This window comes from Leiobunum rupestre, chromosome 1 (assembly GCF_980474605.1).
Source record: "Leiobunum rupestre chromosome 1, qqLeiRupe1.1.hap1, whole genome shotgun sequence".
Lineage (NCBI taxonomy): Eukaryota > Metazoa > Arthropoda > Arachnida > Opiliones > Sclerosomatidae > Leiobunum > Leiobunum rupestre.
This window is the reverse complement of record NC_143384.1, coordinates 84,383,046-84,403,925: the sequence shown is the minus strand read 5'-3', so window position 1 is coordinate 84,403,925 and position 20,880 is coordinate 84,383,046. Positions and strand designations below refer to the sequence as shown.

At 36.4% G+C, this 20,880-nt stretch overlaps 2 protein-coding genes across 2 annotated transcripts; one reads left to right on the top strand and one right to left on the bottom strand.

Moving 5' to 3' along the window:
• Positions 1-916: 916 nt before the first annotated feature.
• Positions 917-2,297, bottom strand: LOC149968622 (chitin deacetylase 8-like). The gene is made up of 2 exons (XM_090154844.1): positions 1,930-2,297; positions 917-1,758 (listed from the first exon to the last, which is right to left on the bottom strand). Exons 1-2 carry the CDS (start codon positions 2,259-2,261, stop codon positions 957-959), a joined length of 1,134 nt encoding a protein of 377 aa, XP_090010970.1. The 5' UTR covers positions 2,262-2,297; the 3' UTR covers positions 917-956.
• A 4,960-nt stretch (positions 2,298-7,257) lies between these two features.
• Positions 7,258-8,606, top strand: LOC149968621 (chitin deacetylase 8-like). The gene is made up of 2 exons (XM_090154833.1): positions 7,258-7,592; positions 7,765-8,606. Exons 1-2 carry the CDS (start codon positions 7,261-7,263, stop codon positions 8,564-8,566), a joined length of 1,134 nt encoding a protein of 377 aa, XP_090010959.1. The 5' UTR covers positions 7,258-7,260; the 3' UTR covers positions 8,567-8,606.
• The last annotated feature ends 12,274 nt before the right edge of the window (positions 8,607-20,880 follow it).

Genomic DNA, 20,880 nt, shown 5'->3' with positions numbered 1-20,880 from the left:
TTTCCTCATGTTTTTTAATAAATAAACCCTCGATAAATTTCCTTTTAAACCTAATTTTTCCGGGTAAGTAATTTCCACCCTTTTAAAATCTATCTCATGATTCTCTCCTGTTGAGTTCCTAATCCATTCTCCATGTCAGCTTCTTCTGAAATGGTTCTTACTAAGACGACTCTCAGGAGGACCATTATATTATAAAATAAAACACTAAAGATGATCAAATACATAATACAGGCAAAATATAATATAGACTTTAAAATATCCAAATTATAGACCAAAAAACTGGAGAGTGAGTTAGACTACTCGGATAGGCATCCTCGATCGAACTGGGGAGAAAAGGTAGAGTAGAATAACAAATACAAAACAAAATATAAAAGGTTTCCACGGGACATATTATGACTCAGAGTCAGCGGTGGAGTCGGTATAATATAATACCGAAATAAGCAATTAGCGGGTTCGTGTGAAAGGAGAAACAAGGACGGTGGACGAGCATTCAAAGAAGAAAATATATACAAAGCTGTTACGGGTTCAAATTGCGTTCTTTTAACCGTTACACCTGTTATAAAGATTTATTATAATACTTTCACCTAGCTTTGACCTGTTCTTACAATCGAACTGATAGAGCGTTCCACGGTCTGATCTAATCCTTCCAGATTGATCAATACCACCTAGAACTGGTCTCAAAACCGTTAACGCAGTAAGTCCGAAAGCAACGGCGTACACGGATATATATTTAAGGTGGAGTTTTAACGGTGTACCCCCTTTAGACGAATGAGCCATTTAAGTTTTGCACCCATGCAAGATATCTGGTTAATGACTATATACATAACGGCTTCCTGCTCTCACGGCGGCCGATGCCTTAACAGTGTTTGGTTTAAGAATAGGAATTAAATGTTACAGAAATAAAAAGATTCGAATGTAAAATTCTAGGAATTTTATTGAAAGTCTACTTTAAAAGCTCATACAACACGCATGTTCATGTTTGTCAACCCTTCTGGATTATCAGTCCAAGGAAACTCAGCGGGACAGACACCACAAATAACCATGTAACGAGAACCACCCGGAGCTGTGGTTTCGTAATAACAAGCGTTACCAGGCTGGCAACCGTTCGGCGACGGCAGCGACGTGCAATTCCTTTCCCGGTATTCGTCGACGGATACCGGGTTTTTCATGTACTCGACCACTTCGTTGGCAGTGACCAGGAAGACGTCGTCCTTCTCCAATATCCAATCGACGAACTGGAAGTACGCTTGACGTCTGGCCTCGTGCTGGAGCCAAGACTGGTGAAGATAGACCGGGAAAGGGGCTCGGCTGGATTCGTAATGACGCAAGAAGTTGTCCTTCATGTACTCGAGGGTATCATTGATTGTGTACGGAGTGGGATAACAAGCGTCGACCATGGCACAGGGTACTCGTGCTAGTTTCCAGTTGACCATAGGGAGCAGCCACAAGCCGGGATATTCCTCTTTGGGACACGGAGGGATCTGACAGTCTTGAGCGTATCCGTGGTCTAAGGTGTACGGCCAGATGGGAAGGTCGCTGTAGACTCTCGAAGGCATCGACGAGTCGTAAGTGAATCCATTGTCCTTCAATACTCTGAAGGTGATGTCTCCGGCTGTTTCCAGAAATGGAGCTCTGGTCCCGCGGATTTCGCTTCTGGGGATGAGAGCCAGATTCGAAATGATGGTACGCATACCATCAAGCTCTTTTTTCCACAACGTAGCGTTGCCATTTTGCCAGTGGCCAGGTTTAGTACTGTGGCTGAATTAAAAGATGGTTTCGTCAAAATTTTATTCAGGATTTATTTTACTATCGATGCGGCTTTAAAAGCTGTTCTACGTGTTTACTTAAGAACCAAAAGATTTATCGCTTTTTAAGTGAGGTTCTTGAAAAAGATCCTTCAAGAGAAAGAGAAACGAATGTGATTCCTACCTGATGGAATGCACGGCTATTTCACTGCCTTGGCGGTAGAGTTGACTGACGTAACGGTAGTTGGTGTAGTCGTGGGTGACGAAGAACGTGGCCTTGATGGAGCAATTGTCGCCCTTGTTAACTCTGCCGGTCATCAATAAGTCGTGGTACGTCGGATAGTTGACCACGTTGACTCCATCGTCGAAGGTTAAGGTAACGAGTTGAGGAGTCGATTCCACTCTGAGGCCATTCGGAGGATCGGTAGAGAAACAACTACAGTCGTTGAAGCAATTGTCGCTGGTGCACAAAGAACGCACGACGGAGATGAGACCAAAAAGCACGAGAAACTTCATGATTATTGGCAATACGAACCCAAAGGATTGTGTTCTAGAAATACATTGACCTTTGTTTATATACCCAAAATAAAAAAGGGAAATGACTAGCAAATCTTTCTGGGAAGGTCAAGTTTTTTTTTTTAAGTTTAGAGGTCAAATGACGCATAAGATTTTATTTTTGGATTATATCCCCCCCCCCCCCCCCAGCCGTGTTATGTTATACGGGGGTATTCTGCAGACTTTCCTAGGAAAGTTGTGTTGGGCGCGAAGTCACATGTCGCATTACGTCCAAAGGGACCGTACAAATTCGACCCCTTCGCTCCGATTGGTTGTCGTTACGTCAGAGAATGACACCACGTGATTGTGAGGCAATAATCGCCATCTATGCGACTCCGAAGGACCAAGTTCAGTTCAGTTCCGCAGCCAGATTCAGCGGGCCCGTGGTTAAGAGTTCTCATAGGCTGAAGTGGTCGTGACGTATGCCTATTGTAATTGGCTACAGAAAATTGAAGCGGGAAAGATTTCCCCCGGGAATTTGCCGTTATCTCTGACGCAATTCCGGGGAAAAGAACTTTTAGCTTGGAGGCGCCTTCAGTCTTTGAGCGCGAAAACTAACATCATAAAATTTCGAACGGAAGTGAGTTTATCAAAAGGTCACGGTCAACCGGAAAGAGTGCTGAAGGTCACTTTAAATTTCAAAATGGCGTGTGAAGCTGTGGAAAAGGTCCCCCGAACGTGTGTGCTAGTGTCGTGTATAATTTGTAAAAATGTCGATAAAAATTATATGTGAGCCGTAATTTACACAATCTGGACGTTGAAAAATTAGGTATGGAGTGCAAATTTTTACGAATAAGGTATATTTGAAGGTTTCAGGTTACTGGAAGTAGTGCATTGGTGTAGGCCTGTAACCCTTGCCTTATTTTAAACAAATTAAGATCCTTTTTTGCAAGCCGAAGAGGTTTCATCTGCAAAAGTAAGTAACTTTTTATAACGTATAATTCTTAGACTAATTAAGTACTTTTAGATATCATTCGTGACAAGGTACACTCTGTTAAATAAGTTTTAGCATGTCGAAATTTTGGCACTTATTTTGAAATTGCTCAAAACGCGAAAAAGATACATATATGAAACCAATTATGACTATAATTAATTTTGGTCGCTCTGTCGAATGGACTGGGTCACTATCTCGAAATGGTCATATTTTGGCGGGAAATCGCAAATACCGTTTTCGACTACTTTTACAATATTGGTTAAACTACTTTAACCAATATTTTTAAAAGTTGAAATTTCTAGAAATGTTTACCAAAGTAGTATATAAATCTGGAGTAACGAAGCTTAATCACAGAATTCGCCAGCGAACAGCAAAGGGCAAGATGCCTGTAATCAGCGAACAGCAAATAATACAAATCATAAATTTGCGCCAACAAGGAACGTCATGGAAGGTCATTGCGGACACGGTTAACTGTTCGATAACAGGCGCTAGATATCGTTACCGGCGGTTCCATCAACATGGCACGATTACGGTATTATTTATTTAAATATCAATTAAGTTCAATACTTTTCGTAGTTATCTAAAATCCTTTAGAATCTTCCGAAACGTGGTCGTCCCAAGAAAACTACCCCACGTCAAGACCAGGCGCTGACGAGGGACGCCGTTCGAAATAAATGGTTATCGATTAGAAAACTAAGGGATCGTTGGGCTAGAGCTGGAACACGAGTAACTGCTCCAACTGTTTGGGCGAAGCTGAAAAAGGCGGGCTTGCGACGACGACGTTCACTCTGCAAGCCTTATCTGACGGCGCGACATAAATTGCAACGTCTTCAATTTTGCCGCCAATTACTGCAATGGCCTAGAGATGTTTTAAGGCGTTTTATATTATTTTCGGATGAAAAGGTTTGTTTAAAATTAAGTATCTAAGGCACGGTATTTCTGACTAATTGTTATTTGTATTAGACGTTTCAAAGTTCCCCTAGTTCACCGACGGTCTGGATCACAAGACGTAGGAGGCAGCGGAACTACTCGAGGTTCATGACCCGCTTGAAAAGAAGTGGTCGCTTTTCCGTAAACGTCTGGGGTTGCATAGGCGACGGTCAAGCGGGGATCTTGAGAGTGGTTGTAGGCCGCCTAAATGCACGTTCATATATTGAAATCCTGGGTGATTCCATGTTGCCTTCGCTAGCCGCGATTTATGGACTAGAGAACGGTGGACGGTAAGTAATTGAAAAAATAATCCAATGGATCTTGAATAATATTTGTGTCTGATCTCTCCCTTAGTGTTTATTTCATACAAGATAACTGTCCCGCGCATACCGACAGAATCATTCTGCGATTCTTGGTTGAAGAAGGCGTCGAGACGCTCGAATGGCCAGCACTGTCGCCTGACCTTAATCCGATCGAAAATCTCTGGAGCCTTATTACCTCGCTGATGGAAAAACGTATTCCGGAGAGCGTGGAAGATCTGCGAAATATGGTCTTGGACGCTTTTAATCGTGTGCCGCCGCGATGTATTAGCGCGTTAACAAACTCTTTTCGTCGTCGACTACGCGAATGCGTAAGAAGAAGAGGCGACGTTATTCCCTTTTAAGCTTTTTCAATTCCCCCCCCCCCGAATGTTTTATTGTAATATTGTTGGGTCAATTAATATTAAATATAATTCTCTATAAACATCTCGTTGTGTTGATTTCAATACAGGGTGTTTCAAATAGCCTGGCACAAATTTACAGGCGTGTTCTTCGGGTTAAATTAAGGAGTGAATAAAAGTAAGAAGTATCGGACTTCAAAACGTCGAAAAGCGTAAATGTGCAGTTTCCATTAAGAAACAAAATGTTTTCGTTTCATTTTCGATAAAACAAAACTAGTATCAAAAATGTGTTATTGAATTGTTAGTTACGTGTAAAAAATACGTTTTAACAACCAGGTGTTTCTAAATGAGTGTGCCGATTATAACAAACGTATTAAAATTAAATTTAGTTCTTTTTTCATTAAATGAATTTTTACATAAAATTTTATTGATGACCTTGGACACGTGAAAGTTATCCTTGAACCAGTTCTAAAACTTCGGGCGTGTTACGAATAGTTTCACGGTGTCCAATAATATTTCGATTTCGGCCATGTTGGGGACTTCAATCTTGTGTTGTAACAAGTCGTTAAAATGGACCCAGAGATAAAAGTCGGGTAAAGGGGATTTTTTTTTTTACATTTTGAAGAAAATCGACCATGTCCACGCTTACACGGTTGTATTTCTAACCTGGTAAGAACTTTTAACATTAGGTAGAAATTTAAACAAGTTAGAGATATTTCTTTAAAATGTAGGAATTTCGACCGTATATATCTTTTGACAAATGTGCGAGGCCCATTTGTGACCAAACTTTATTCGAATACTTATCGAAAAAATAAACTGCAAAACACGTCCATAAATAATAGAAGTTAATAATTATTTTTTTGTAGTTATTATTTAAATGTGAACTGAACTGTTTTATTAATTTTGATTTGTTATTATTTCTAATCACGCGAAGCACGTCTCCCCAGTTTATTTAATTTCAGTTGTCGGAACGCTGTGGAAGACAAGAGATTGTAGTATATCCGCTAGTTAAGCGTTCCACGAAAACCCGAAGTTGAGGGAAAACTTTCAGATGCTATATCTCTTCAACCGTTGGTCGTAGTGACGTGACAATGACACTTCTCCAATATGAATCGATAATTCTGAATCCGAAAATGCTAGTTTCAGGGGCGTAACACCAATATTGTAAAAGTAGTCGAAAACGGTATTTGCGATTTCCCGCCAAAATATGACCATTTCGAGATAGTGACCCAGTCCATTCGACAGAGCGACCAAAATTAATTATAGTCATAATTGGTTTCATATATGTATCTTTTTCGCGTTTTGAGCAATTTCAAAATAAGTGCCAAAATTTCGACATGCTAAAACTTATTTAACAGAGTGTACCTTGTCACGAATGATATCTAAAAGTACTTAATTAGTCTAAGAATTATACGTTATAAAAAGTTACTTACTTTTGCAGATGAAACCTCTTCGGCTTGCAAAAAAGGATCTTAATTTGTTTAAAATAAGGCAAGGGTTACAGGCCTACACCAATGCACTACTTCCAGTAACCTGAAACCTTCAAATATACCTTATTCGTAAAAATTTGCACTCCATACCTAATTTTTCAACGTCCAGATTGTGTAAATTACGGCTCACATATAATTTTTATCGACATTTTTACAAATTATACACGACACTAGCACACACGTTCGGGGGACCTTTTCCACAGCTTCACACGCCATTTTGAAATTTAAAGTGACCTTCAGCACTCTTTCCGGTTGACCGTGACCTTTTGATAAACTCACTTCCGTTCGAAATTTTATGATGTTAGTTTTCGCGCTCAAAGACTGAAGGCGCCTCCAAGCTAAAAGTTCTTTTCCCCGGAATTGCGTCAGAGATAACGGCAAATTCCCGGGGGAAATCTTTCCCGCTTCAATTTTCTGTAGCCAATTACAATAGGCATACGTCACGACCACTTCAGCCTATGAGAACTCTTAACCACGGGCCCGCTGAATCTGGCTGCGGAACTGAACTGAACTTGGTCCTTCGGAGTCGCATAGATGGCGATTATTGCCTCACAATCACGTGGTGTCATTCTCTGACGTAACGACAACCAATCGGAGCGAAGGGGTCGAATTTGTACGGTCCCTTTGGACGTAATGCGACATGTGACTTCGCGCCCAATGAAATCTCAAGAAGAAAGTTGAAAGAAAGAAGGCGTGTCACAACTTTCCAAGGAAAGTCTGCAGAATTCCCCCGAATATCATAACACGGCTGGGTGGGGGGGGGGGGGGGGATATATTATCCAAAAATAAAATCTTATGCGTCATTTGACCTCTAAACTAAAAAAAAAAAAACTTGACCTTCCCAGAAAAATTTTGCTAGTCATTTCCCTTTTTTATTTTGGGTATATAAACCGAGGTCAGTGTTATCTTCAAACACAATCCTTTGGGATCGTAATTACAACAATCATGAAGTTTCTCGTGCTGTTTTGTCTCATCTCCCTCGTGCATTCTTTGTGCACCCGCGACAATTGCTTCAACGACTGTAGTTGTTTCTCTACCGATCCTCCGAATGGCCTCAGAGTGGAATCAACGCCTCAACTCGTTACCTTAACCTTCGACGATGGAGTCAACGTGGTCAACTATCCGACGTACCACGACTTATTGATGACCGGCAGAGTTAACAAGGGCGACAATTGCTCCATCAAGGCCACGTTCTTCGTCACCCACGACTACACCAACTACCGTTACGTCAGTCAACTCTACCGCCAAGGCAGTGAAATAGCCGTGCATTCCATCAGGTAGGAATCACATTCGTTTCTCTTTCTCTTGAAGAATCTTTTTCAAGAACCTCACTTTAAAAGCGATAAATCTTTTGGTTCTTAAGTAAACACGTAGAACGAGCTTTTAAAGCCGCTTCGATAGTAAAATAAATCCTGAATAAAATTTTGACGAAACCATCTTTTAATTCAGCCACAGTACTAAACCTGGCCACTGGCAAAATGGCAACGCTACGTTGTGGAAAGAAGAGCTTGATGGTATGCGTACCATCATTTCGAATCTGGCTCTCATCCCCAGAAGCGAGATCCGCGGGACCAGAGCTCCTTTTCTGGAAACAGCCGGAGACATCACCTTCCGAGTATTGAAGGACAATGGATTCACTTACGACTCGTCGATGCCTTCGAGAGTCTACAGCGACCTTCCCATCTGGCCGTACACCTTAGACCACGGATACGCTCAGGACTGTCAGATCCCTCCGTGTCCCAAAGAGGAATATCCCGGCTTGTGGCTGCTCCCTATGGTCAACTGGAAACTAGGACGAGTACCCTGTGCCATGGTCGACGCTTGTTATCCCACTCCGTACACAATCAATGATACCCTCGAGTACATGAAGGACAACTTCTTGCGTCATTACGAATCCAGCCGAGCCCCTTTCCCGGTCTATCTTCACCAGTCTTGGCTCCAGCACGAGGACAGACGTCAAGCGTACTTCCAGTTCGTCGATTGGATGTTGGAGAAGGACGACGTCTTCCTGGTCACCGCCAACGAAGTGGTCGAGTACATGAAAAACCCGGTGTCCGTCGACGAATACCGGGAAAGGAATTGCACGTCGCTGCCGTCACCGAACGGTTGCCAGCCTGGTAACGCTTGTTATTACGAAACCACAGCTCCGGGTGGTTCTCGTTACATGGTTATTTGTGGTGTCTGTCCCGCTGAGTTTCCTTGGACTGATAATCCAGAAGGGTTGACAAACATGAACATGCGTGTTGTATGAGCTTTTAAAGTAGACTTTCAATAAAATTCCTAGAATTTTACATTCGAATCTTTTTATTTCTGTAACATTTAATTCCTATTCTTAAACCAAACACTGTTAAGCCATCGGCCGCCGTGAGAGCAGGAAGCCGGTATGTATATAGTCATTAACAAGCTATCTTGCATGGGTGCAAAACCTAAATGGCTCATTCGTCTAAAGGGGGTACACCGTTAAAACTCCACCCTAAATATATATCCGTGTACGCCGTTGCTTTAGGGCTTACTGCGTTAACGGTTTTGAGATCAGTTCTAGGTGCTATTGATCAATCTGGAAGGATTAGATCAGACCGTGGAACGCTCTATCAGTTCGATTGTAAGAACAGGTCGAAGCTAAGTGAAAGTATTATAATAAATCTTTAAAAGAGGTGTAACGGTTAAAAGAACGCAATTTGAACCCGTAACAGCTTTGTATATATTTTCTTCTTTGAAAGCTCGTCCACCGTCCTTGTTTCTCCTTTCACACGAACCCGCTAATTGCTTATTTCGGTATTATATTATACCGACTCCACCGCTTTCTCTGAGTCATAATATGTCCCGTGGAAACCTTTTATATTTTGTTTTGTATTAGTTATTCTACTCTACCTTTTCTCCCCAGTTCGATCGAGGATGCCTATCCGAGTAGTCTAACTCACTCGCCTGTTTTTTGTTCTATAGTTTTGATATTTTAAAGTGTATATTATATTTTGCCTATATTAAAGTATTACGTATTTGATCATCTTTAGTGTTTTATTTTATAATATAATGGTCCTCCTGAGAGTCGTCTTAGTAAGAACCATTTCAGAAGAAGCTGACATGGAGAATGGATTAGGAACTCAACAGGAGAGAATCATGAGATAGATTTTAAAAGGGTGGAAATTACTTACCCGGAAAAATTAGGTTTAAAAGGAAATTTATCGAGGGTTTATTTATTAAAAAACATGAGGAAAATATGAACTTGGGCGAAGGCTGTTAGGAGGATATTTTATAAATCAGTCACGACATGTTTTACAGTAAAAATATTTGATGTTTTACTTTTTTAATTTTTTATATTATAATATAGAGTATTAGAGTTTAGATTTTATTTAAGATTGACAAAGACCTTTCGAGGCCGAAAGTTCTCTCCGTTAACCCGGACATTTTACAGCCGGGTTTCTTTTAAATTGACAATCCATGACTTCTTCTTTTAAAGATTTATTATGAAAGTATAAATTCTGAAAAAAAAGGTTCGATAAAACCTTGTCATTGAATGAGTAGGAAGTGTCATACTTATTGTTATTAAGTTACTTTTGGTTCCACATAATTAGAGCCACGGAGTTGGTAGGCACTTAAATAATTGAGTGTACAAATCGTCCGGACGTTAATTGCATTTATATGAATTTAAAAATGTAAGAAATGCGGGAAAGTGAAAATCATTGTAGAAAGTAGCTAACCCCTCCAGAGTCACTCCTACACTCTTAACACTTATTTTGCGTGGTCACTGCCGCTCAAACACGTATAACGGCAAAAAAAGCTAAACATTTAATACTCAAATTTGATATTCGGACCTACGCAACGGTAGGAGCTACCTTAAAGGGAAACGGTCAAGCTTTAACCAGTTAGATAGCCCTATAGCCCATTAAAAACTAAACTTTATGGCGGAAACCGCATCCCAAAAATATTTAGTGGTTAATTTTAAATAAAATAAAGAAATTTCGGGAAATTAAAAAGCACGCGTCCGCTGCGACACCTGGCGAGACATCGGCGAGTCAGAAAAACAACATTAATGCGTGCGCTGCTGAAGACGCAAAATATTTGGTTTGCACGCGCGGCGCGTTCCAGTTATAATAGACCTAAGCCTAAATTGCGCGATTTTAAAAGTTAGGATAGTTCGCAAATCGCTCCCTAAGGGGCTGCTGGCGCTTGCGATACACCTTAAGATGGTGGCAAAAATGCAAACCCAAATACTTGGCGTTATTTTGCGTTTCAACTTTTTAGGCCAAAAACTATATTTTCAAGACAAAATAAGGTACGCGTAAGTATATTGAACGTCTTGTTGGCCTTTTGATATGCAAATAAGGCGATATTTGGAAAAGCTTGACCGTTCCCCTATAACACCATAAGTTTATGATTTTAATCCGCAAGTGTGTCAGTTAGCCGCAATAAATATGGTCACACTTAAAAAGATAAAACGCCTCCAGCGAGGAAAATACGCAATTTTTACCCAATTATCATTCCCCAAAAACGTGTGGTTGTTGTAATAAATGCGAAAACAAGGAACTGGTACACTTGATTATATAACTTACTTTCGTAACGTTACCATCAAATTATCTTTGTGACAGATTAGCGTGTTTTCGTGTTATTTTGTGCTCTTCCGGGAAAAAATAGCATGAAAACAAGTTATTAGTTGCATACGCTCAGTATGGATTAATTAAAAATTCATTAAAGGGAATAAAACTTCGGGTATTTGGTGTGGAACACCAACGTTTTCAGCTCTGGCCGCTCTTGTCGCCCCTGTACAGGCAAATTTGAAAAATTAAAGGGGTCTTTCAAAAAGCTTGCTTTGCAGGTTATATTCCCTTTAAAAAATATAATTAATTTTCTTACTGTAATTTGCTGGAAACATAAACCTACGCAGGCTCCCATTGATTTTCAAAAGACGTTTGGGAAGAAAAAAATAGTTCGTGGTGAAGACCGTCATACATGAGTTTTCTATTACTATTTCATCGGTAAAATATGGTTTATAAATTGAAAAATATCCCTACGCAGTGTAATTTTGACATTTAACTTCTTTAAGCGGCTTAATAGACTCGTAAATTTGGAGCCACGATGCGCTGTAGACGTCCGCGGTTTTAGGGAAAATTTCCGTTTTTACGGCATCTGCGTCGAGCTTGCGAAGGTACACGATTCATTTTATTGGCCCAAATAGGTACTTCTTCCGTAGGAGATATATGATTAACTTCTGTGATTAGTCAGCTATATTAGTATTTGGCCTTACAGGGTTGGTACACAATTTCCGGAATGAATTTCCCGGACCAATTTGACAAATTTTACCTGACCATTTTTATAGGATAAATGATTGGTTTGAGATAAAATATTGCAAAATATTGAATATGTATTTTTTTATACCTATTAAATATTTATCAAAATTTATTTTCCGAAATGTTTTGGGGTCATTTTTTAATTCCCTGACTTTTTGTGGTCATTTTAATAATTCCCTGAATTTTGGGACCCTGCCTTAGTGGTCTCCATCACGTAGAGATGGCGCGAGGCCAAAATAACTCTTCCAGGCTTTATTCGTCCACGGAGCATATAAGGCTTAATGTCAGATCATTCTCAGTAAAAATGTCACACGGTGAAGACGCCCAAATATGAAACATAAACTTATGATTACACTAAACCAAAAGAGACTCTGTTATGGCCTTTTGATATACGTTATCATGATTAAGGCGAATAAAGAGATTCACAATTATGAAATGTGTATCGATAATCGTTCTTCAGATATGACAACGGTGAATGCTAGGAGGAAAGCTCGCGTTTTCTCTTTTAGATTGTAAACAGCTAAGATAAAACAAAGAAATTTGGAATTTGATTTCTAATAAGCGAGGGTTATGGGGCGGCGCCAAAACGGAAAAAACTAACTAACATTTCTAGAAATATTTTATCATTTCTAGAAATATATTATCATTCTAGAAATTATAAAATATTTCTAGAAATGCTAAAATATTTCTAGAAATGTTAAAATATTTCTAGAAATGTTAAAATATTTCTAGAAATGTTAAAATATTTCTAGAAATGTTAAAATATTTCTAGAAATGTTAAAATATTTCTAGAAATGTTAAAATATTTCTAGAAATGTTAAAATATTTCTAGAAATTTTCAAATATTTCTAGAAATTTTCAAATATTTCTAGAAATGTTAAAATATTTCTATATCGTCTGCTATATCGTACGTTTTCCAAGGATTAGATATTAAGTGCTGTTAGACATGAAAGGGTGGGACTGGGATGACACCTAATTTACCTATGTAACTATTATATATAAAACAAGATGTAAGTTTATTTGTTCAGTCAAGAACTGCGTTATTTAAAACATATGCGTCAATATTCTATAATTTTTTCATTAATCTTTAATGCCAAAATTTCTAAATACAAATTTACTTACTTCATAATTTAATTCTATATGATAATTAAAATTGATCATCTTTGAAATATCAAAAACTAATGACCCAACTACCACTGATTCTGGATTAACTCTTCGTTTAGATGTCAACATTGGTAAATTTGTTAGCTTTTGAATCTTTTTTCTCTGTAATTTCCGGCTTAAGAAACCGATTTAAAACTTGGTGAAGGCTTAGTATTATTTGCCGTTTTTTGGTTACTATTCAGGGGCGAAGTAACGTTCTACAAGTTGGAGGGGGCGAAGAGAAACCAAAAGGGGTCTGGAGAATGGTTTTGAATTTTTAATGGAGTGTACCTTCTCCGAATGCACGTGTACATTTTACTACTATGTAAATTGGCGGGAAAAGACGCAAATTTAAACACAGTTGAGATTCTATAATTTTTTATGCTTTTAAAATGAGAATTTGAGCCTTTTGAAGATTTCAACTGACCAAAAAGTTGGAGGGGCAATAACATTAGTTACCCTTCCCAGCAAAATTCTAGGGAGGGGCATTGCGCCCCTTGTCCCCCTGATTCCTACGCCCCTGTTACTATTTGCCAATTTTTTTATCGAAATTACATGCTACAGACTTATTTTTCGTTTTAGATTTGCTAATTAGAAAATAGCTATATTGAGTTGATGCATCATGGGAGGTTGGAAATTCAGATGCATCTGTTAATATCCATAATAGATTGCAAAGTCGTTTCAGCGGTTATATCGGCTGCCGTTCTCCCGTGTTTTTACAAATTTCCACCAGGTACCGATCTCGGTCTTACTCCCGTGATAGGGGCCAAAATTGTCAAATCACCTAGTCTTCCCCCTCTCTCTCTGGTAAATCAAATGCGCCCACAGGGGCAGCGTTGCCAGGTCAAAAACCGAAACATATTGAATTTTCGGAAAAGTTATTGCATTTCCTCTTATTCAAAGAACTTGTTTAGTTATTTAAAATTTTAATATTATTTTCTTTTTGAAACATGAGTCAAAACCACCCAATTTAGAGATTTTAAAGGGAATATAACCTCAGGTATTTGGTGTGGAACACCAACGTTTGCAGCTCTGGCCGCTCTTGCCTTTGGCTTTAGAAATGTTTGGCGCCACTGTTTGGGAAATTTGAAAAATTGAAGGGGTCTTCCATAAAGATTGCTTTGCAGGTTATATTCCCTTTAAGGCTGAAGTCGGTGGTTTTGTGTTTCGGGAAAAAAATAAGAGATGGCGCTATCGTGCTGGAGTTGTAACTTGTAAGATAATGTTTTTATTTCGATTTCACGTGATTTGAATTCAAATAAAAGAAGTAGCAAAATTTTTTTGTATCGTGCTATATCGTTCTATTTCACGAGCTAATTAATATTTCAGCGCGAGGGTGTTTTCAAAATAACCGCTCTTACCTTTAACAGTACTGTCAGTACAAGGAAATTTATCAAATCATTTGAGACTTTCGAGAGCAGATTTAGACCGGGTCCGGTTTTTTGAGTAGAACAGAACTGTCGAAACTGCCGCAAACTGAGTTTAGTAACTTTATTTGTGAGTTACAGCTCCATGTTTGTATGGGGCTGAACATGGCGTACTTGATATTTTGCTGACTTCATTATCTAAGGCAAAATTGTTCGTTTGTGATCGAACAAACGTTGTTTGTAGGTTTTCAAGTATGTTCTACAACTTTATCGTTGAAAATTGTTCCCTAGCACCTAGCGGTTAAAAACTAAAAAAAAAAAGAAACGTGAAAACGTATTCGAGTTTTCTGCGATTTGCAATTCAAAGCGTTCCTAACTAAATACGCATACCCTGAAAATTTCAAAATTATATCTCAATTAGTTTTTGATCAAAAAGCCTGGTCAGAGCAAATCGAGCCACCCTAAAGATATTTTTTAGATTAATATGTAGCATATACAAATTTCTGGAATTCAAATATATAACGTAAATAAAGTAATAACTGTTATATTTGAAACATTTCTAACCTCGATAAATAATGTATAAAGGTTCGATGCAATTTTGTTTTATTTCCGATTTTAAAAATATAATTATAAATTTACGTTTAGCTTTACGTGTTTTATACTAAAAACCGACCAAGTAGAGAAAATGTAAGAAATTGCTTTTACGGATGCCCCCTTAAACAAACCCATCTCCTTCTCATACGAACGAGTCACGTGGACAGGCACTTTTTCGGGGGGTCGTTAGAGTAGGACGATTGCACTTTACGGCGCGTTTTAATCGCTGTTTTCGGCCGTTACCTAATAGATACGAAGGCCTCCCGTCTTAAATCGATGTAGCATATAAAAAAATGTATGTATACAAATTTTCATCCTTTTATCACAAAACGCACTATTCAATCTATAAAAGCGAGCGCTTAACCAATTTTAAAGAATGTTTATCCTCGAACGTCTAGGTGCTCTCGTAGCTGCACGGGTTCGTCTCAATTTTGAGCCAATTTGTGAGTTTGAGACCGAGTAATTAAATAACCGAGTTAATTTTTGAGCCCGAAACGAGTCCCTTCTAAAATTCATTAAATCACGAGCCTCGGCTGAGACCATTCGTAAAAACGTGTACTATTTGGAGTACGAGCAGAGACCAAGAAATATATTGTCTAATTTATGAGCTGAGACGAGACCCATAATGGTTTAGAGACGAGACTGAGTCCGAGTCCAAAAAATAGTTGAAAAATGAGTTAGAGTAGAGACTTATCGTTAGAGTTCTTATTGATACGACCCCGAGACGAGCCCGAGTGAATTAGAACGAGCTTGAGACCGGTTTTGGGTTATTTCGCGTCTCGAAATTCTATTGGTTCAGAGGACGAAATCATCAATAATCATCTACTCCTAAAAATAATTGACTGAACCAAATTCTTCTGGCTGTTAAATTGAATGACGCGAGTCATGCGACCTTTGAACCCACCAGTGGCGGCTTAAGAAGGCTGGGTCCCCGGGGCGGCAATGTTTTGTGACACCCCCAGGACCGTGCAGAAGTTTAGTAATCTTGTATTTGGTAAGTTCAATTATTTTTCTAAACTACAGCAGTAGTTACAAAATTTTAACCGTATAATGTTAGCGGCAGATGTAATTTTATGTTATAAAGCATAAAGTAACAGTTGCGTAACTAGGAACTCCGCCCCCCCCCCCACGTTGCGGGGTCTGCGGGGGCGCTATTTACGCCACTGTAAAGTAAATTTAGTTAGTTTCTTTCTTTGGGGGAAGAGGGTTATGTATTTACGAGATAAACCAGCCTAACCAGGGTACACGAAGGAAAACAAAAGGCGAATGGACGAAACTACAGCAACGGTTAAAATGCGGTAGGACACAAGTTAATGGCTTAAAGCTTGCAATTTCATTGTCGCGTATCCTGCCTTTTCTAAAAATCGTTTTAACTGATTTAAATAAAGCAGCATTCATACTGTTTTCAATTCGGGGTTAAGAAATAATACTAATTGTTTAACCCACAAATTGGAAAATAATTATGGTATTGGAGGATGCGTGTTAAAAAGCATGAATGCTTATGGATAGGAACATAAAATCCCCTTTACTCGTAAAATCACTACAAAAACAAGCAGTCATTTATTTTGTCCTGAGTCAATATTATTTTTTGTTAACTTTAGAAAATTGAGCTCGAGACGAGACGAAGAAAAAAATGAAAAACAAATGAGACCGAGGTGAGTCCACATAAAAAATAAAGCTTAACACGAGTCCGAGACGAGCCGATTCAAACCCACTCGTTTTACCTGAGTCTGAGCTGAGCGTGTACAATATTTTTCCGTAAATTGAGCCAGAGACGAGCACTTAAACGTTTGGGTAAAAATTTTGAGATGAGCCCGAGTCCAACTCGGGCCGTGCAGTTACTCTCGACGATGTTGTTAAAACTTCTAGAGGGATTTGCTTAACATCTCCAATAATGTCTACCAATAGTACCTTTAATTCTTTACATTACTTTATTTATTATATTATTTATTATATTATTTAAAACCTAATCAATAAAATTTACAACTACTTTATACACATTGTAAACAATGACATTAATATTTAAAACTAAGCCTATATCATAAATATTTAAAACTAAGCCTATATCATTAATATTTAAAACTAAGCCTATATCATAACTATTTAAAACTAAGCCTATATCATTAATATTTAAAACTAAGCCTATATTATAAATATTTAAAACTAAGCCTAAATCATTAATATTTAAAACTAAGCCTATATCATTAATATTTAAAACTAAGCCTATATCATTAATATTTAAAACTAAGCCTATATCATTAATATTTAAAACTAAGCCTATATCATTAATATTTAAAACTAAAACCTACATAATTAATATTTAAAACTTAGCCTAAATTATTCATATTTAAAACTAAAATCTACATAATTAATATTTAAAACTTAGCCTAAATCATTCATATTTAAAACTAAGCCTATATCAAAAATATTTAAAATTACAAAATTAAAATATAATACGATATCAAAAATATTTTAAATTATAAAATTAAAATATGATACGATATCAAAAATATTTAAAATTACAAAATTAAAATATAATACGATATCAAAAATATTTAAAATTACAAAATTAATATATAATACGATATCAAAAATATTTAAAATTACAAAATTAGACTATAATACGATATCAAAAATATTTAAAATTACAAAATTAGACTATAATACGATATCAAAAATATTTAAAATTACAAAATTAGACTATAATACGATATCAAAAATATTTAAAATTACAAAATTAGACTATAATACGATATCAAAAATATTTAAAATTACAAAATTAGACTATAATACGATATCAAAAATATTTAAAATTACAAAATTAGACTATAATGCGATATCAAAAATATTTAAAATTACAAAATTAAAATATAATACGATATCAAAAATATTTAAAAATACAAAATTAGACTTTAATACGATATCAAAAATAATTAAAATATAATACGATATCAAAAATATTTAAAATTACAAAATTAAAATATAATACGATATCAAAAATATTTAAAATTACAAAATTAAAATATAATACGATATCAAAAATATTTAAAATTACAAAATTAAAATATAATACGATATCAAAAATATTTAAAATTACAAAATTAAAATATAATACGATATCAAAAATATTTAAAATTAAAAATTAAAATATAATACGATATCAAAAATATTTAAAATTACAAAATTAAAATATAATACGATATCAAAAATATTTAAAATTACAAAATTAGACTATAATACGATATCAAAAATATTTAAAATTACAAAATTAGACTATAATGCGATATCAAAAATATTTAAAATTACAAAATTAAAATATAATACGATATCAAAAATATTTAAAATTACAAAATTAAAATATAATACGATATCAAAAATATTAAAAATTAAAAAATTAAAATATAATACGATATCAAAAATATTTAAAATTACAAAATTAAAATATAATACGATATCAAAAATATTTCAAACTACATCATTGAAAACTATTTTTTAATTCCATCATTAAGTTGACATATTTTTGCTAATAAATGTAAACCTACTCAAATATTCTGTTAAACAAACAATGTAATAAACGTTTAACATGGATAAGAAGATTTCGTTGATAATGTCCTTAAAATTTCCAACCGCTCCTAAAGAGATAACAGATAATTCCACATCCACAATAATATCCCTAGAATGATATGCTCCGAAATTATCAGTATTAGCAGCCCAAACGGCTTAACATGAAAATCAAATAAACTAATCTGGAGAGGAGGGGGTTTTGTTTACCCAGGTGGCGTATTGAAATACCCCCAGCGGGAAAGAGAGGGGGGAAGGCAACAGGCGAATGCCGGCGCGGGGGAATAACCAGTGATTTTGTTGCTCGAGTGTAAACAAGATATGCACGTGTTTCAAAAATGGAAGAGCCCATTTTCACGGAAATGAAGGGGGGTCTTATCAGCGCGACCCTTGCGGAGATGGTATCATAGTTCAGTTAAAAGTTAAAACCAGAGCAGCGATAGCGGCCGGTAGGATAATCCGAGGGAAAATCTTGAAGCAACGGAAGGTCGAGGCCGCACGTGTTGTACCGGAGGGAAAAACCAATCTTGCAAACAACGACGTAAGTGATCATTTAATTTCTGAATATTAATATTTAAACCATAAGTTAATAATTTTATTTCAAATAAGTGTGCTCGATTTCCTACTCTCCATGATTACAGCCGGGGTACAATGTATGGATTTTGTATCTTCCTAGATTTGGACTTCATTGGTCTACAATAGGCCTTCCTATAAATTAACGGGGCGTTCTTCTTCACTATTTTGGTTATCTCACTTCTTCAATGTTTCCTCAGCTCTTCCACTAAAGAGGGCTAGTGAATTCTTCCGTAAGTTTGACTGCACAATTTCAAGAACAAGTTGGTCAGTCGTAGCGAATTTATGGAAAGGCCTATTTTAAAAAACAATCGAATTATAGTTAAATAATTGGTGAAAGAGGAAATGCGAAAAGAATAACGAAGAATTAGCGTATTCTATATAATTTACCAATAAAATTATGTAATTATATAATTTAAATTTATAGCTTATATGAAAATGATTTAGCTAATTCCTATTATAGATTTTCTATTTCCTAACCTCTACTGTATTTTCGTGCCAATCACGAGCCAAGGTGCTACATAACTTGCACACACCAAAATTTTGAAAACAATATGATTATAATATAAGGCTATAGATTATGAAAAGCTTTAAATAGAATTATAGATACCGCATAATATACTGTTTACTACTTGCTAAACTCTGCGGTATTTTCGTGCAATTCACTAGCAAATAGGCAATAGAACTTTTGAAAAACAAACAAAAATTGAAAACCTTTAAAATATATAATTTTCTTGAATCTCTGATTCTCTGTGGGAGGGCTCCTACGGATTTTTAAGCACACGTCCCCAATTGAGCTTGGATTAAAAATAGTGGTTCCTACCTGGATATATCACTTGGAAAAAAAAACCTGACAAGCAAATGACTTTTGCGACAGCAGCGCCGCTTCAGCGAAGTTAACGGAGAATTTCCGAAACTCCCGTAACACGTAGCCTTCTACAAGGCAGAACCCGTAACAAACACTTAGGAAATGCACGCGGAACGCGAGAGTGATATATCCAGGTAGAAACTACCATTATTTATCCAAGACTTGAGAATGAAATCAACACGAGGGGGTAGTCACTTAAGAAATCTGATGTACAAATAGTGAGAAACAGCTCGGATCGACCGGAAAGCTTTCCCCGGTAGTGGCGTAACCGAGCTAGACGTAATTAGGTTGGTAGACTGGTGCTTTAGTTTTAAAAACATACTTCTTATAGTCGGTAAAGACTACCAATGCCATAAATTAATGTTGTCAAGACTACCATTGAAATAAAAGAGTGGCGTCCAGGGTGACCATTCTTCCTTTATTTTATAATTTTTATTATATTTCAATGCTTAATTTTCCTATAATTTAACCATTTTTCCTATAATTTAATCATTTTTCCTATATTTCAATGCTTTCCTTAATTTTCCTATAATTTAACCATTTTTCCTATAATTTAATCATTTTTCCTATATTTCAATTCTTTCCTTAATTTTCCTATAATTTAACCATTTTTCCTATAATTTAATCATTTTTCCTATATTTCAATTCTTTCCTTAATTTTCCTATAATTTAACCATTTTTCCTATATTTCAATGCTTTCCTTAATTTTCCTATAATTTAACCATTTTTCCTATAATTTAATCATTTTTCCTATATTTCAATGCTTTCCTTAATTTTCCTATAATTTAACCATTTTTCCTATAATTTAACCATTTTTCCTATATTTCAATGCTTTCCTTAATTTTCCTATAATTTAACCATTTTTCCTATATTTTCCTATAATTAGGTGTTATTTTGTATTTCGCGCGGTTTTTTCGAATTTCCCGCGTGCCTAGCGCTTTTCGTAATACAGATGTACTAAATCCCTTTGATAAAATGTAAACTGCTTCTCTAAAGAACTTCACTGAACGGAATTAAGAATATCGTCGTCTGCTTAAATTTAAATTTTATTTATGCAAATTTTCCCTATATGCTCCTATATTATCAAAGAAAATACTCCAGTATTCTCCTATAAATCGACCAGGGCCCCCAGAGGTCCTATAATTCCTATATTTTCATAAATGTCCTATAACAT